Consider the following 18,920-nt stretch of genomic DNA (forward strand, 5'->3'; position numbering starts at 1 on the left):
GGATGTCAGTAATTTATGCTTTTATTTTTTTTATTCAAGTTTTTTTTTTTACTGCATCAATGGGGATCGATGATGAACAATACCATTTTTGAAGTACAATATATTGCTTCAGCTACTTCGACTCTTTACTACAGCGCAAGTCTTAATGAACTCCAAAACGATATAAAGTTGAAACGATGAGTCTTTTTACACCCGCCATGACTCACTGTTGCTCTGGACGTCCCTCGCAGATGATCCCTTTAAGAGCCGTCCCCCCGTGAAGAGCTGCCACTGTTGTCCCACAGCGGTAAACAGACAGTGAAGAGGATGAAGAGGAGCACTTGAGCATGATGTATCTAAGATGGAGATGTTTGGTTCTGGGTGGAGGGTCCTCAGTGGCTCCTGTCAGAATCGCTCTGGCACCCGCCACTGTCAGTGTGGAAACTCTGCTGCTGTGGACACGGGCCTTATAAAGCAAACACTATAGATTATGTAGAAATGTACGATACCATAGCATTAGCCATTTTACTGAGGAAGGCATTTCATGAGACAGTTAAGTTCAAGTGATGAGATACTTCACTTTAGGGTCTGTTTGCTTTCTCAACATATACACTTTTACATGAAAACTGTACAATATGATGTTTTACTAATTAATGTAATGTTTTGATTGGTGCCAAATATGGAAATGAAGGCATTACAATAATATTTAGCATTTTTGTTTCCTCCGGCACCACTGAAATCTAACCATTGCAGACCTATACTTTTTTAATTTGCTTTAATGAAATGCACTTTCAGGTGCAGTTGGCAAATATTGTGATATGAACATTAAGTGCGTCTTTTCAAATCCTTTGCTGGAGCCCTTCTTTGGATCAAATGTTAAGAGTAGTGTTCATATTTTAATTTGTAGTTTAGTTCAAGCATGTTAAACAAGGATTTGGAAACTTTAGACCAACACAAACACTGTGAACTTAAAGGTGCAATATGCCTGCCAGCTGCTTGTCTCCATGGAGATGTTAAAGGGAACATATTATGCAAAATCAACTTTAGCATGCTTTTAGCCTTGTTGCAACTGCTTCATCATCATTATTTCAGACAAAGGTGCATTTTGATATGTGATATGTGATATGTTTTTTTATTTTTTATTTTTCATCTACCGCCGAGCCCCCCCACATTTCCGTACTCAATTGTGATTATTTGAAATCTGAAGACTCTGAGTGACACAAAGCCTCTTCAAATATAAAAATATATAAATGACAATCTGCTGCTTGTTGTAGTGTCACGAAGAAGGGGCGGGGCTTATTATGTCTCATCATGTATCATTAGTTTTAAACAGGAAGTCAATGGACCTGTTTCTATTAGTAAGCCATTTTAGACCCTTTCTCTGTCTCAATTTAAAAACAAAAACCTATGATACAGTTCGGTGAGGAGTACTTTATATAATATATAATGTCTCTTTAAATGCTTTGCTTGTAATGTACCACAGGTGAAATCTGTGGAAAAGCGTGCCCATTGATTGTTATAATCATTCATGAATTCATAGGGTATTTGAGGGCAATAAAAGCAATAATTAAATAAATGGAAGATAGATCAGTTTAACTTCGTATTGTGGAACTTTGAAGTGTACATATTGTGCATAAAAGACATTTCATTTATTGGGCAGATTGTATTAAACAGTGAAATCAAAGCCACTCAACAGGAATTCTATTCATTATAATCTTTATTATTTTTGCAAAAGAGCCCTCTCTTCAGGCTACAGATTTATGACACAGCACAAATCCATTTGAGTCCACTCCATTCACTCCTCTTGAAATAACAGATGTAACACAGATCTTTTGTAAAAAGTACATGTTGTGGATATAGTGGTTTTATTCCCATGCTTTTAAATGTCTCATTCACTCTGCACTGTGATTCAGACTTGTCCTCAAGAGCCTCTTTCCATCAATGGGATCTGTTACTAAGCACCGATTCAGATGGATAGTTTTGGCAATTTGGTTTGTTTTTTGCTTTAGAAAACAGAATTTACGGTCATGCTCTGATGGCTTGAGCTATATTTATCACAATTAAGTAAAGTAAGCCCAGCGTTAACAACTGTGTACAATTAGAATGTATAACCAAGCCCTTTCCAAACAGGATACTAGGTAATGACATTAGAAAGTGCTTGTTGTGTATCTCTATCTATGTTGTGTGCAAGATCAGAGTCAAATAATTGCACACTGAGAATATTAGAGGGCACTAAACTAATAAAATAAGTAAACTTTGCATCAATCCTCACTTATTTACTTTAGCTGGTTGGATAAATCTAATAACTGAACCCATTATGTTGCGATGTCTGCTTGGATTTAAACACCATAATGATCTTGTCAGTTGATTAAGTGCCTATGACAGGTTTTTATGATGTTCAAATATTGACTTTATTTGGTGGGATCATACATGCTGTGAATATAAAGTTAAAAGTAAAAAAATAGTTTTATACCAATTGTGTCAGTCTGAAGAAAAGTGAAAAAAGATGAGATTACAGTAGAACACGGTTCTAAAACGTTATCGTTTGGCACAATTTACACGGCATACACTAAACACATTTTTCTGACTTTTTAAACATGAATTCAACAAAAATGTTGTGAAACAAAAAAGTGTTTTCATATATTGTTAATATTTGTTAATGGAATTTCCTAGTGTGATGTCAACATGCCTGACTCCAACTGCTGGTGAATCGCTGACTTCCTGACGGGCCGGAGGCAGGGCGTGGGGCTGGGGACCATCAGCACAGGAGTCCCACAGGGCTGTGTACTTTCTCCCCTGCTCTTCTCCCTCTACACAAACTGCTGCAGCTCCAGCCGAGATCCTATAAAACTGATCAAGTTTGCAGACGACACCACCCTCATGGGGCTCACCTCGGACGGGGAGCCTAAATGGATATATTTTTTCCTTCTACCCTTAATATGATATTGATATGATATTGTAGTTTGTGATATGGTGTGCAATTAATCCACTATTTCAATTTCTGCTCGTAAGATTAACACATTATTTGTTTAAAGCCTGATATAAATTGTTTGATCAAAAAGTCATTAGCCTGGTCTAAAGGCAATATTGCGCATTCATCTAACAGTCAGAAAATATTTGTGTTTGAATATGATTGTTGTGTTTTCTTTTGTAGATTCCCATTAGCTCTGTTAGCTCTGTTGGCTCTGCTTAAGTCTGAATCACAGTTGGTGTATGTGTCTAAAGTCACCTTGGCAGGTTTGGTAATGTCATTTAAAGTAATCTTTGCGACAAATCTCTGAAAAGTCTTCAAACAGAACTGCTTTGAAGTGCTTGATACAATCAAGCTACAGATCTGGATTTCCCTTTAGTATCATCCTGTTGTGCATTTTGAAGTCCGTACGCTGGCTTCCATAAAAGTCCACAGAGTAGCACAGTTCAGTTCAGTACACATTATACGTGAGGATTTACAGATTATAGAATGTAATGTTACTCTTACTGAAGAAGGGCTGAAAAGGCCAAGATTCCTGAATTATGTTGGTATTGAAATGTCCCAAAGAAAAGAAAAAAAAATGTTGCTGAACATAAAGCAGCGACCAAGATTTATTTTCTTGTTTTTACCCGACTACACCACCAAGACATTTCCTCTATGTGGCATGTTATTTGCATGGCCAGCTGTTTAACTCATGATCTATTGTGTAGAACTAAGTCTAGTGGAGTTTGTGTTTTCAATGCAAATATGAGTTGTTCGATTTTTGTTTTGTTTTTTTCAAGTGGGAAAAACAGCAACGTAAAAGAGTATGTCCCTTGAGTATGAAGAGCAGTAAGGAATTATATGACGAAGTAAAATAGTATATTTGGTATATATGACAATGCTTTTTCATGTGCGTTCACACTTGCACTCGGACCACATCAAAATTGGGCCTTAACCGGGACTAAACTCTGAAATGAACCAGGATTAGAACAGGACAAAACCAAGTCTACAGAATCAAACAAGGCTCAAAGCAGGACCAAAGTGTGAATGTGCACATATTACTACACAGTATGTTTTACTCCATATCTTTATCCATTGCGATGCAGTCCATCCAATTTATTTTAATTTAGGCCAAAAATATCCCAACTCATTCAAGCCTGGCTAAACACATTACTCTTTATTTGTTGTTGTATGTTGCACCTGAATGCTGAAAAAAGTTCCAATGTTTGTGAATTTAGTTCACTGACAATGGCAATAAACCTTTTTCTGTCCAATGTGTCTGATTCTGACATGGTCCAAAGGTGTCAAAGGTAGTCATTGATTTCAAAAACCTTTGAAACCTTTTCTCCCATCGACCATTCCTGGGTGAATGAATCATTACACCAACTCTAAAATCTATTCAAATGCCATAAATGATGTTGCCAATCCATGCCTGTTATCCAGATTAAGAACAGTGTTGCATGCATAAAGTCTATGCATGCTTCTGAAAACTGTTACTGAACTGAACTGTACTACTTCTTAAGCGTGCTGCTAAGTTCCAGCTTTCAGTTCTGCAGCCCTCTGAACCGCCATGGACTTCCTCCTGTGCACCACTTGAGGCTCTATTATTGCATGGTAACTGTCAGTGTCTTGTGAGTCCTCACTATTCTGAGACTTGGTTGAATCTTGCGAATCCGGCTTCTGCCTCAACGCCCGATTTTGCTCCTCCTTCAACTCCACGTACGACCTCGAAAACGTGTGAAAGATCGACGTAACTGGGAAGGCCATAAGGAGAATGCCGCTCAAAATGCTGCTTAGCGCCACCACCTGTCCTGGAATACTCCTCGGTACCATATCGCCGTATCCCACCGTTGTCATAGAGATCACAGCCCACCAGTAACTTCCCGGGATGCTTGTGAACTCCTGCTTGGCACCAAGTTCGCTCTCGGCTAAGAAAACCAGCGGTGAGAATAGCGCCATGGCAACGCAAAGGAACAACAGCAGCAATCCGAATTCTCTTGTGCAACGGCGAACGGTCAAACCTAGCGTCTGAAGACCCAAGGAGTGCCGCGCCAACCTCATGACGTAGAAGATCCTCAACGCTCGGAGCACTCTGAGAACGAGTCCGACTTTCTCCAGGTAGTTGTTGCCGGAGCCGGTCTTTTTGCCGTCAACCGAAAGAGAGTCTACGATGAGCGTGATGTAGTACGGCAAGATGGCCACCACGTCGATCACGTTCAGCGGCGTCCTCAGAAACATGCATTTGCTCTGGGTTTGGATGAAGCGAAGCAAGAACTCCAAGGAGAACCAACCCACGCACACAGTCTCCAGCACAAAGATGTTATGGCACTTCTGGGAGCACTCACCCTGCAACAGACAAAACACATAAGGATAAGCGTTAAGGACAAGTGCCGTGGGGGGGAAGACATCTTAGAGTCGAGATAAGAACTGTGAAGTCGATAATTAACAACTCATTTGAGAGCTGCTTGACTTGTGGGTTGCAGACTTTGATCTAGTAAAAAAAGCTGATTTGGATGCATCAAAGAACAAAGCAGCGCTGAACAAGAGAGGCTTAAAACAAGGCTTTGATTATATTGTCTGGCGAGTGGAGATCAAGGGACGGGTAAGGTGGAGAACAGAGGGTGTGTCTGGTTTGGACATGGGAACCATTTCCAAAGGGAAGGCTAGTAAAAAAAAATAGGCCTTTTGTGATTCAGGAGAAAAAAATAACATCAAATATTATTTTATTTAGCGTTATCTGAAAGCGTTCAATCATGTCCGGTACAGCGATTCTTTGGAACACAAATGGGTTTACAATATTCTCTCGATTGTGTGAAAACCAATACCACAATATTGATATTTCTTATTCTGACAAGGTATCAAAACATGTAGATTCTAAAAAATAATAATAATAATACTTGAACTTTCTCAATAGTGGCAGTTTTATATATTTTTTGTTTCGGTAACATCAGTATTTCTTAAAAGAAAAAAAACATTTCCATGCTCTCATTTGGTTTTCCCCTGTATTAATCGAAGAGAAATAAAAATAAAAAACGGGTCAGATTAATAGTCAAGACTATAATGTCATTAAAACATAATTACAACTATTTTTTCAGTTTCTCTGGCCCACATTTGTGATAAATCTATTTAATCAGCTAATGCAAACTTGTAAACTCTTGGTAATACTAAGGAAATGATGATGATGATGTACATTATGCATGTTTACCAGAAACCAAACCAAGAGGCTGTTATACACAACCAAAAATGTCCCAATTCAGAAATATCCCGTGTTTTAATGTTAATGTGTTTTTCTGAGCTGCTGAAATGGTGCTCATAAATATTTGAAAATATAATTACAAGAAATCACAAGGTTATTAAGCCCAAGTCCCCCCTGAAGGAAAATAGAAAAAGAGTCCATTTCATCATTTTGCATTTTAGTTAAGTATTATTAATATGAGGATGGAGGAGGGGGGGGGCGTTTACCAAAGAGGCGGGTTCAATCTTAAAGCCAGCTGACCATTATGTCCCTGTGTAGAGTCTCCTCAAACATACTTTATATTTTTTCACAAATATCTACGTTAAAGAATATATTCAACAATTAAATCTAGAAACACCTTTATTATTTTTGTGGTAGAAAATTGCTATTATGTTTATGGGATTATTTTTTTATTATTTGTGGGGCTAACAAGGCTTTATCTGGTCTTAAACCACATATAGTATTATGTACAATCACATTCAAGATCTTTGACTTTACATGTCTCATAAAGTGAATCAATTTGATCTTTGTTTTACTACTAAAATCTTCCCTAAATGAATGAAATACAAACAAAGACAACAAATACATCAAATATGACATGAGATACTGTATGCATGGAACCCATTGTCCAGTTGAATTGTAAGCTTTTTTCCACAGATCTTGAATAATTTGTGCTAAAATGTACATATTAAATCTTTAGTTACACGCTGACCCGGTCATCACAGAACGTCATTCCAACCGACTTACAGTAAAGAACAAAGCCCTGCTCTTGGATGCACTACATACATTTTTAAAACCACAGTAAATGCTACACTGGGCCAATATTACACCAGCTAAAACCATTATAGGCTGTGCTAAACCTTAATGGATAAACTACCCACTATCGGGGAAAGACTTATGGCCAAAGTGCTCGAGCTCGATTCATTATTTATGCTTCAAATCCAACATGGGGCAGTTACAAAAATAAATTGATTTGATTTGATTTGATTTATGTGTAAGATGTAATATGGTGTTCATCACAGTCGCTCTGACATGAAGAGTTATTATTACCCTCTGTACTTCAAACAATAGTGTTACACCTGAGACTAGACCCTATCTATCCATTCATCTATCCATTCATCTTCATCTGCTTCTCTGGGGGCCGGGTCGCGGGGGCCACAGGGACTCCCAGAGTTCTTTCTCTCTCATTGTGCATGAGACTAGACCCCATGAAATGAAAATAAATAGTAATGAAATAGAATGAGGCGACTGAACATGCCACAAAATACACAATTTAAAGTTGCTTTAAATGTATGTTACATCGGCCATATCTTACAAATGTTGTTATATTGTCTAAAAATGACTATAAATAACGTTGGACTAAAATATGGTCTTCCACCAACAGTCTAATGAATCAAATTTTAATTAATTAATTAAACTACCCACTAACTCTTATAGTGATTTAAAATCCAATATAGTCAGTGTTATGTGTAAGATCATTACATCTCGTCATTTCCTGGCACATCCATTTTTTGATATATATATCCGTGTTTTTCTCATTTCTACTTTGGTGGTATAGTACCTGTGGTAACATTGTCAAGTTAGTTTGTGATGAAAAATTGATCAATTAAAGTTGGGCAACTAGAGGAAATGTCATCATGACACTTCACCCACTGTATGTGTGGGTGTGTGTGCGTGCGTGTGTGTGTGCGTGCGTGCGTGTGTGTGTGTGTGTGTGCGTGTGTGTGTGTGTGTGCGTGCGTGTGTGTGTGCGTGCGTGCGTGTGTGTGTGTGTGTGTGCGTGTGTGTGTGTGTGTGCGTGCGTGTGTGCGTGTGTGTGTGCGTGCGTGTGAATTGGGTTTTGCTCTTCTAGACCTGCTTTTTACACCGTGTCCTAATCACATGAATGATTGGGTGTGTCTGCTTTAGCGGAAATGTTGATCATGCTTTATTCTGTGACACCTTTATTTTGTTACACGATTGTTTAAACGATCAGAAAATTGTGTCCGTTGCGTGTAAATTGCCCCTGCAATGTTTATGGAATGTCGCTTATTGAAGACAAGGAAAGAGTTATTCCGTCGAAGCTCTATTTCCTGTAACATTTATTTTTCAATCTTTCTTCACAAACGGCAACTTGACAGACAATAAACTATATTAAACATTTAACGCATGGACTATCCCAGCAAACTAAGTAAAAATAATAAAAACATGAGCCCCTGTCATATGCACTTTGAGATCAGAAATGTGCATATATTATATTTATTAAACTAGTGACAATGACACCATCCAGAAAGAAAATGGACCGCCAAAAGTTAAAAAGCCCGTAGACCATTTTAATCTTTCCCTTTAGCTTATGGTTGTTATGGTTGGCCTCTGTAGCTTTCTCTGACTAAATTACTTTTTGCGTTTAAGAATTGACAAATGTGCTTTCCAGTTTCCAAACGTCCCTCACACTCAGGGACATTTGCGCGTTCCAGTAAAAAGCATTGGAGTGGAGAAAGCCAAGCCCTGGTTCAAATTAGAGCTAAATCTGCCCTCAAACCACATGCTCATATCCAGTTCTAGCGCAGCCAAACAAATAAATGTCTTCCACACGCCGGATTTCTTTCATGCAAACACCATTATGTTTTACACTCACTTGTTGTCACCTTGCTGTATAAAGCTACTGTGACTTTTGGATGCATTGCTCTAAAAAGCATCCAAAATGTGACATTGTCAGTGGTTTTCAAACTACCCACAACACCAGAACCACCGGATCCAAACCAGGTCTACAGCAGGAGTGAATTGGGCTGACTTGAATCTGAAATAAGACTAACAAGACAATAGTATAAAACAAAAATGGGTGTAATATAAGTGTGACTCATTGCATAATTTGAGAGAAACGCTGTTCTCCTACAGAGAGTTTATGGTTTGGGTTGTTTTACTGACTTGGTTTGTATTTTAAATCAAACCAAAGCTGACAGGACATTGTATGTGTTTTATTTAAAGCGATATAGAAAATATGAGTCAAAATGTACTCAGCCTCGGCCTCCTCAACCTCTCCTCTTCCTCTTCACCACCGATATGTCTAGACCCCGGAAGTATTTATATTCCTTAACAATTTTTCTTATCAATTGCGCTCCATTTTTTTCATACATTTTTGTCTGGCCCTCACTGCTACATCTTAAATAAAGACAAAAAAAAACCTTTTGATAATCTCTTAATATAGAAGCAAGTTTACAAAGAGAAAATTAAAACAGATATGTACAAAACTAGCAATGACATTCTTAAAGACCTCATTTTCACATGTGTATCTTATTGTTCTTTTCTCATCCCAATCACAGCCTGTCTTAGAATTGCATATTTATGTGTATTTTATTTATTTAGTCCTTAAACCATGTCTCTGCTTGAGCGCGCCGTTCCTGAAATCCCTTTGTTGCGCTCTGAGGATCAAATTAAAAACACACAATTATCCGTCTGAGTGATCAGCAGACACTGACCCCATCACGGCGGCAGACAGCCATGTACAGTACCAACACCGCTGCTCCCCGCGCCTCCCAAATTATCCGTTTGTTTTAGTGAACATATGTCTCTTTTAAAAATCACACTTGAATTAAACATACATAGTTAAAAGTATAAGACTTGCTTTGTGATATCACTTTTTCCTTCAACTTTGCATCCATTAAAGGTGCACTATGAAGATGTTATTGCTTATTTGAATGTTCCAGAGCACGGCATTAAACATATCTATCTCTGTATTTCTTTGCGGAGGCTTAGGGTTTTTGGAGTTGAACAGAGAATAATGATCATATTCTATCGTGCGGTGTTGTGATGTGATGTGTGGGCGGTTTGGTCATTTGTCGATCAAAACTGAATCAGAACTGAACAGACCAGCACTCAAAGTCATGGGAGTGAAAGAAAATCCATCATTACAGCGGATATTTGAGGAGACTGTTATGAAGCAGGTGAGGAAAAGCACCTCTCATGTTTTACACTCCCAGTGTGAGCTGCTCCGGACTAAGCGGCAGGGTTCCAATAAAAAGCAAGTAAAGGTATAAAAACTCATTCCTCTCTACATCAGTGAATCAGTTTCATGTGTTTTTTTCTCTGTGTTGAAGCCTGTGTGTCCAAGACAAATGCATGTTTCTGTTTTGTTTTGTTTTTTTACTTAATAAGGCATGTTATAGTAGAAAAAGCTTCAGTTGTAGTCATCTGGACTCAGTTTGAAAAAATAGACGTTTCGACTCTCATCCAAGAGACATTGTCAATAACAGAATTTAGGTCGAGAACTCCGATATTAATACTGTTCTGTGGTAAGACCCGCCCATTGGGAGGAGCCTTCCTGAAGTAGAAAGAGTTGTTTGTTTCAACAGAAACTCCCCCCTTGTATCTACCGAGCCTATTCAGAATTTTAATGGGCTATTAGAATCCTCTTTGTCTTTGTGAGACCCTGGCTCAACCACCCTGAGTACCTGATTAGCATCTACATGTCCTGGTCCTGGTCCTCTACCTTTCCAGGGGTTCAGTATACCATTATAAATAACAGGAAGATTAAATCTGAGCCCTCCATTTCTGTTTAAAGAAGGTCTTTCTTTTTTAACAAAAATAGCTTCCTTGACTCCTCTTTCAAACAAGGAAGCTATTGTTGCATAATGTTATAACAGCATAACACATGCTACTTGGCTCAATTAAGTTGAAGACACTTGAACAAGGACGACTATCAAACACAAGGCTGAACTGCAGAGTGAAATAAACTCAACTGGTCTGGTTTATTCACTGTTTATTAACAGAAGTTACAACTTACAAATCACAAGCTACGAGCTAACACACATTCATGTGTTTTACAAGAGGAACAACTTCCGAACAAGAGCATGTTGAGTATTGGTATTGGGGCAGCTGTTTCAGCTGATACTATGTTTGTAAGTGTGTTACTGGTTTGACTGGGCTGTTTCCCACACTTGAAGTTTAATGCTTTAGATACATTTCCACTCTTTAATTTTGCAGATCCATTGGCATCAAAGTCAGGTAAAAACCTTCAAAAACTAGCATAACAGTCAACTAGAACCACTATAAATCAATCAACTTAGCACTATCAAAAATAGAATATGAAAATGTTTTACACTACACACAATACATCACATTAACACCATTAAACACAAGACCATATTTAACAACTGTAGAATACAAATACTATTACAAAATATAAGCTCCAATTAATGAATCCAGCAATTAAACAATATTACTTTGACTTAGTATTTACTTAGATGTATAAATATGTATATTGTACATTAACCCACCTAAATAAATGCTACATCACACCACAACATAACAGTTATTTTATTCATATTGTAGCGACCCTAGAGCGGCTCAGGAGACCAGGTGGTTTCTGATGTTCCTGCTCCATCACCATGGTTACGGCCAACAGTAACCAACTCTGTTCAAGAAATAAAGTGACAACTTGTGAGCACTAAACCAGCATTACTGACCTGAGCGAGAAGTTACAATATTTACACCCAAACCAAAGCACAACCCGCTCCTTTAACGTCTTAAACTAACTCACGGAGCGGCACAAGCGGCGGCTTCAAACGCTTCAATTAAGTCAGCGATCTTCCCGAAGGTTCGGTCTCTCGTGTCTTTAAACTCATTGCGCGGCTTCAACTTCTGCCGCGCGGAAGGCGCGTGCGTCGCTGATGGCTCCGGGCGCGCCATTGACAGCGATGTCAGAGTTTACGTCTTTTCTAGCGCAAATTTCGCGATCTATGGAAAGTTTAAGATGGTTTAGATTCTAGAACGTAAAAGATATAGAATGTGAGTGGTAGATTTTTAATGAGTCCAGAACCGGGTTTCGTTTTTTTTGGACCTGAACCGAAACGTTTTTACAAGTCCAGATCCGGTCCGTCGTAGCGGTACGCATCCCTATCCATATATATATATATATATATATATATATATATATATATATATATATATATATATATATATCCATATATATATATATATATATGGATATATATATATATATATATATATATATATATATATATATCCATATATATATATATATATATATATATATATATATCCATATATATATATATATATATATATATATATATATATATATATATATATATATATATATATATATATATATATATATATATATATATATATATATATATAGATATAGATGTATACTTTGTTTGCGCGGCGCGTGGTCTGCTGCCTGGTGCAGCCTGCGTGACTTTTCTATGTACCCGTGGGGCGGTTTGAATAGCGCCCCAGAGCCCCATAGAAAAGCAATGGGGATTTTTAGCCAATCAAATCACAATCAAAAGTGACTACGTCACTATGGCTTTCTCCATAGGAAAATAGCGACTGATGGGCGCTTTGACATAGTAGTTACGCCATTGAGCTACGCTTTTTACGCTAGAGACACAGACATGTGCGCGCGCCTACGCGGAAGTGCCACACGCCGTGTTTTCCGTGTTTACGTCTTAAAACTGCATCTACAGATGTCTATGACAAAAGGTACGTCCAAAACGACTCAAAATGAGCTGCTCAACTGTTTGCTGCTTTATTCGTGTTGAAAGCGGCTGATTTCGTATCAATCGAGACATGTGACATGTGTCAAACCCCGTGCTACGTTACCATGACAACAAACAGAGTTTTTTTTTGTTTATTACTTGCATAAGGCTAACGCTAAGCATTAAGTACCGCTTAACTTCTAACTTATCATTAACAAAAGTGGAAATAAAGTGTGTTTACTTAATTAATTCAGTTGTAAATGTGTATTTAAAATATGTATCCATACAGTCAATGTTAAAAAATTCTGTTTTGGACATTTAAAAAAAAAAAAAAAACACGGTCATGTCAAATAGCCCCCCCTATAATTTGTACCACCAGCTGCCACTGCATTTAAGTAGCACAAGTCCTCCTCATGTGGACATGTCCAGCTCGTCTGGAGTCACGCGTCCTCTTCTGATCGCATTGTAAGGACACTACTTGTCCCGATGATCTGAGCTGCGCGTCCACGACTCGAGCGTGGGAAAGATTACTACGCCGTTGGATCAAATCACTGTGGCCAAATTTTCACATTTCATTCATTGCACACTTTGTGTTCCTGTCAAGACTCAATAAAGTTTATCAAACCGACTTGTTTGGTCACGGGATGATTCATTTTCTGAGACGCTGTCAGTTTGGGACTACTTTCTGTCTGATCACTGAGTTTCACCTTCCATTAACAGTTAGTTTATGACATTAAATACACAATAATAAGAGTTATTTTCAATGTCTTGCATTGATAACTATAATTATGTAGATAATGTAGAGAGGTGGAAGTAGGGCCTATATTCTAAGTATCCAAGAAAATTATTTAGAATAAAATTTTATTTTTTAAATTCAACTCCGACTTTTGGATGGTAGAAATGTGATGCTGGTGAATGAAAAACACAAGGCATACTAGTACAATTACAATAAACTACTTCTACTATGGCCCAAGATGGAAAAATGAAGTCGGCGTGTTAAATGTTGTCATCAAAAATAAGACAATCTCTAGTCTTACTCTTGTCTTGCTCAAGTTACAAATGACCCTGATGGTTTGATTTGTAGAAAACGAAGATAAAATATTTGAGGCCTTCTGAAAGTACTTTTGTATACTTGCTACATGGTGTACAACGGGCTGTTATAAAATGGATATCCTTCTCCTTGTGGACATATAGGGTTATTTATGTTCGGGGCTTGACTGCAGCCACAAATCCCCCTAAGGACTCATCACGATTTAATCTAGTCCACCCCATTTTGAGAAGCAGATATATTGACGACGATGGCGCTGCACTTTCTCATTCTGTGTCAAGAGGAACGCTGGCTCTGGTAATAACGTTTTAAGCTTAGTTGGCTAAATGCCAGAGGATGTGGATTTATCTTGCTGTCTAGTCTCCATCTGGTCATCATTTTTCTGAAACACATTGTCAGTTTACTACGTGATTTTTAACCCATAAACTGTATTTAAAGTAATAATGACACTGTGATACAGAGGCTACAGCCATAAGACATTTTGCAATGATTATTTGTCTTAAACTCGCATGAAGGACAGCGACACCACGCACTTGCAGAGTTAGGGTCGGGGTGCTGTACGGCTGTTCTGATTGGCTGTTGTAAAGTTCCTTGCTTAACCCTTTGGAGCCGTATGATCTGACAAGACAGAGAGTTCTGCACTGACCTCACAAATATGAAGATTGCCAGGACAAATAATCACTTGCAAGAATCACTACTCATCGAAGTCATGTGGGCAAAGTTTAAGCATGTACTCGTTACGCCATGTACTCGGTAGTGGAGTGGCAGCCACATCTCTGTCACGTTGCCCCTGGCAGTTGTTGCGTTACTTTAAGCATCTCCAACGCGCTATAATAATACTTGGTATTATGATATAGTTACTGCCACTCTACACCCCACAGAGTCATTTTAACCACCACTAGTCAGCTAATCACGGAGCCAACAGCTCTGAGCCATGTTTTCTCCGGGGCCACACAGACCAGCCCTCAGCACGGATGTGAACATACGGCCCCGCGCTGCTAGAGGCCTCCTCCGGGACGTAACCTTCTACATGTTTAGATTACATTCTGACACGCTCCTCTCCCAGGGCGCTCCACAGTCTACGATGCCTAGTTTAAATGCTTCGTGTGGGATTAAAAATGGTTCAAGTGTTCCAAGTGTAGCGGACTGCTCCCGTTACAAATGTGTACTAATGAGATGCTAGGATGGTACTTTGAAGTTAATGGATTTTTCACTGCATGTGCTGAGAAGAGGCTCTACAGGGACGGGTAATTACCAACATGCATCAAAACAATCATGAAAAATACTTTACAATCTAAGCTCCCATGTGGATTTGACACCAACCTGGATAAATAGTCAATTGCTAAAGAGAGAAAGTACTAAATGTACTAAGTGTGACTGGAGGTAGTGGGTGTGCTGAAGTAACTGCAAGTCCATTTGTTGCATTTTTTTGGCAGCAGGCTATCTTACAGAGAAGTGTGCACTGATTTCATCTTTTGCTGGACCTGAGTGTGCAATCTCTGGATAGATGATATATCTTTGCAGCATTCGAAATCTGTGTGCAGTGGGGATGTTTTCAAGTCCAGTTTTTGGTTTTGTCATTGAAGCTAAGTAAGTGCGGTAGCAAATAATACAGAGGTCTTCACTGGCTCAGCACTTACAAGACGCTTGGTCTTTGCGTGTTGAAAAATAAGGAAACTGGTCGAGGCATTTTGCAAGGAATTTTTTTAATGTGACATTTAGGGATGTCAATATTATTAATGTAGGTTAATCTATAATCATGATTATTTAAGTGAAAATGTAATTAGAAAGAAAAAAAAAGTAATTCGAGTTATAGAAAAGTTACTATTTTTTTACCTAAATTAAGACTTTTTTTAGTTTAATTAAAAGAAATGTTAAAATTAAGTCATTTCACCCTGGAGGGACAAAGAGACCACGAGAATGGACTGTTTAGCAAGCTTTATTCGTGAGTTATTTGGCGCTCAGACCCCGGCGGAAGACGTTGCAATCATGGGCACTCCATGATCTATTTGTATTAGATGTCTTCCCCCAAAAACCCGGGGTCTGAGCAGCTGTGTGACAAGGTTATTACTGATACTCAGAAAGAACACAACAGCAGATACTTAATATAGAGTAGACTGGTCAGGCCACGAGGCCGCCATTGATCACGTGGTGGCCTGAGAGGGGCGGATGCGCAGTGACGGGGAGAGTAGGGGGCGAAGCCCTGAAACTCGAAGCGTCTGAAATGGAGGCCTCTATTCACGGAGATGTGGTGAAGGACCGAGGACAGGAATATGAAGCACCTGGGAGTAGATAAGAAATGACGTAGACAGGGGGAGAGCTTGAGAATGCTGCTAAGGAACAGGTAATGAGGAAATATGAACCACCACCAGTATTTGTTGCGATGCGAGGAGCGTTGAGCCACCAAGATTGGAGGCAGGTAGGGACGAACGTGCGGGCATGGGCGAAAGGGACTGTCGCCCGAGTTGTTAGAGGGCTGTGGAGGATATGCCCTGAGTGGCCGCAGATGTAGCGGCTCCTATTCTAAACCGGTGCCCGGTGAAACGACGAGGGGGCGGATTGCATAGGATCAATGTTACCCTCGGGTATTTCCGAAACCAGGGGGCTGCTGTCATGGGCTGCCTCTGGAGTTAGGAACAGCGGGGAATGGAGTGCGCCGTGGTTTGACCCGATTGAGAATTTAACCGTTGCTCTAAGAGGCAGAATGAGCCACGTGTGCGTGCTGTGATGATGCAGGGGCATTACCTTTAGGGATTTTGAAAGTTAGATTATAATAGACTTCTGATTCCCCCCAAAAACAAGGAGGCGGCAGACGACAGGAAGTGGAGGTGTCTGCAGACAGCGGAGCGTGGACGGGAGAGCGCCGGCAGACGGCGGAACGTGGACGGGAGAGCGCCGGCAGGCGCGGAGCATGAACAGAAGAGCGCCGGCAGGCGGCGGAGCATGGACAGGAAAGCGCCGGCAGGCGGCAGAACGTAGACCTGGAAGCGCCGGCAGGCAGCAGAACGAGAACATGGAAGCGCCGGCAGAGCGGAAACCTGGAAGCGCCGGCAGAGCGGAAACCTGGAAGCGCCGGCAGAACGGCAGAGCGTAGATCTGAAAGGAAGTGGAGGTGTCTGCAGACAGCGGAGCGTGGACGGGAGAGCGCCGGCAGACGGCGGAACGTGGACGGGAGAGCGCCGGCAGGCGCGGAGCATGGACAGAAAAGCGCCGGCAGGCGGCGGAGCATGGACAGGAGAGCGCCGGCAGGCGGCAGAACGTAGACCTGGAAGCGCCGGCAGGCAGCAGAACGAGAACCTGGAAGCGCCGGGAGAACGGAAACCTGGAAGCGCCGGCAGAACGGCAGAGCGTAGATCTGAAAGTGCCGGCAGGCGGCAGAACGTAGACCTGGAAGCGCCGGCAGGCGGCTGAGCGTGGACTGGTGAGCGCCGGCAGGTGGCATAACGTAGACCTGGGAGCGCCAGCAGGCGGCAGAACGTAGACCTGGAAGCGCCGGCAGTACGGCAGAACATAAACCTGGAAGCATGGCGGAGCGAGGACTGTGAGGGAGAGCCGGGGCAGACGGCGGACTGTGCGGGGACAGCCGGGGCAGGCGGCAGACTGTGAGGGGAGAGCCGGGCAGACGGCGGACTGTGAGGGGAGAGCCGGGGCAGACGGCGGACTGTGAGGGGAGAGCTGGGGCAGACGGCGGACTGTGAGGGGAGAGCCGGGGCAGACGGCAGACTGTGGGGAGAGCCGGGGCAGACGGCAGACTGTGGGGAGAGCCCGGGCAGACGGGGGAGCATGCAGGCAGTGCGCCGGGGCAGACGGCGGAGCGTGCAGGCAGTGCGCCGGGGCAGACGGCGGAGCGTGCAGGCAGTGCGCCGGGGCAGACGGCGGAGCGTGCAGGCAGTGCGCCGGGGCAGACGGCGGAGCGTGCAGGCAGTGCGCCGGGGCAGACGGCGGAGCGTGCAGGCAGTGCGCCGGGGAAAGACGGCAGAACGTGGGCTGGACTGGGAAAGACCTGGAAGCGCCGGCAGGCGGCAGAGCGTAGACCTGGAAGCGCCGGCAGGCGGCAGAGCGTAGACCTGGAAGCGCCGGCAGGCGGCAGAGCGTAGACCTGGAAGCGCCGGCAGGCGGCAGAGCGTAGACAGTAGAGCGCCGGCAGGCGGCAGAGCGTAGACAGAGCGCCGGCAGACCTTAAATTATAATAGTTTTAATACCCCCCAAACCAGAGGAGGCGGAGCGTCCGTGTAAAGCGCCCAGAGTCGGAGACAGAATGATTTGTCATGGAAAACTTAAATACCATTCCACTCGTGAAGGAGGCGGGACCGGAAGTGAGGTGGGGCCGGCGCAGTTGCCATACAGATGAGTCGAGAGGGGAGGGGCGAAGCTAGCCAGGTCGAGCGGTGTGAAATGAACTCTGAAGTAAGATGGCCTTGGGAGGAAGAGATTTGGACCATGAAAACAGCCAGAAGGGCCCGGAGCGGGCAGTTTCCGGGGAGAGGGACAGTTAAGGAACAGTCTGTGGGGCTGGACAGACTGGACCGGTGCTGCAACTCCTGTTACGCGCATGCGCAAATAAGCCGGCTTGACAGGCAGTTTGAATTGAATAGCGTGGCCTTTTGTGCAGCGCTTGCGCTGATCGCTTTACGATATGACAGTGAGTGTAGCATGACTAGAATTACCATACTTTCGGGCTATAAAAAAAAAAGGTGCTCCGGAATGGGGGCTGCCCTGAAATTTAGAAATAGATTGTACATAGCTGGCTACGCCGTCGTGAGCCCAAGGTGTAACGTGGGATATTTTAAACGTGAATATATAGTACATGATGCGACGTAGCGGTTGTTTTTTGGACCAGCGCATTTTATTTTATTTTTTATTTATATTATTTATTTATTAATAAACCCACAGAGTGTTTGGGAAAGCTGAGGAGCGGATACCTTTTCCGATGAATGAGATTGGACCGAGCTGAATAAAAGTCCTAAAAGGAATGAATGGCACGATATGTACAATGCATGGAGCTGCCTCGATCTGTTCCACAGGGAGCAGCGTGCGTGAGGTGAGAGGGGAGCGAGGATGTTAGGAATGAAAAGACGAAAAGTTAGATTGTTGGAGACCCGTAGTTGAGAACCTTGAAATCTTGCTTAAGATTGTGATTCAAGCAATATTCACGAGATGAAGACAATTTAAAAAATACTTAATTTCGACTGGGGACATCGCTGGGCGTTCGGCCTGGGG

General features: G+C 41.8%; 1 protein-coding gene across 1 annotated transcript in view; it reads right to left on the reverse strand.

Moving 5' to 3' along the window:
• Positions 1-4,341: 4,341 nt before the first annotated feature.
• kcng2 (potassium voltage-gated channel, subfamily G, member 2) overlaps positions 4,342-18,920 on the reverse strand; it is a 43,073-nt gene continuing 28,494 nt past the window's right edge. Inside the window, exon 3 of the mRNA XM_072447725.1 lies at positions 4,342-5,278. Within this exon, the coding sequence (XP_072303826.1) occupies positions 4,463-5,278 (816 nt within the window). The 3' untranslated portion in view covers positions 4,342-4,462. The remainder of the gene's footprint in view (positions 5,279-18,920) is intronic.

The sequence above is a fragment of the Eucyclogobius newberryi genome, unplaced genomic scaffold (assembly GCF_026437365.1).
Source record: "Eucyclogobius newberryi isolate DKJ021-1_F unplaced genomic scaffold, fEucNew1.0.hap1 SCAF_16, whole genome shotgun sequence".
Taxonomy (NCBI): domain Eukaryota; kingdom Metazoa; phylum Chordata; class Actinopteri; order Gobiiformes; family Gobiidae; genus Eucyclogobius; species Eucyclogobius newberryi.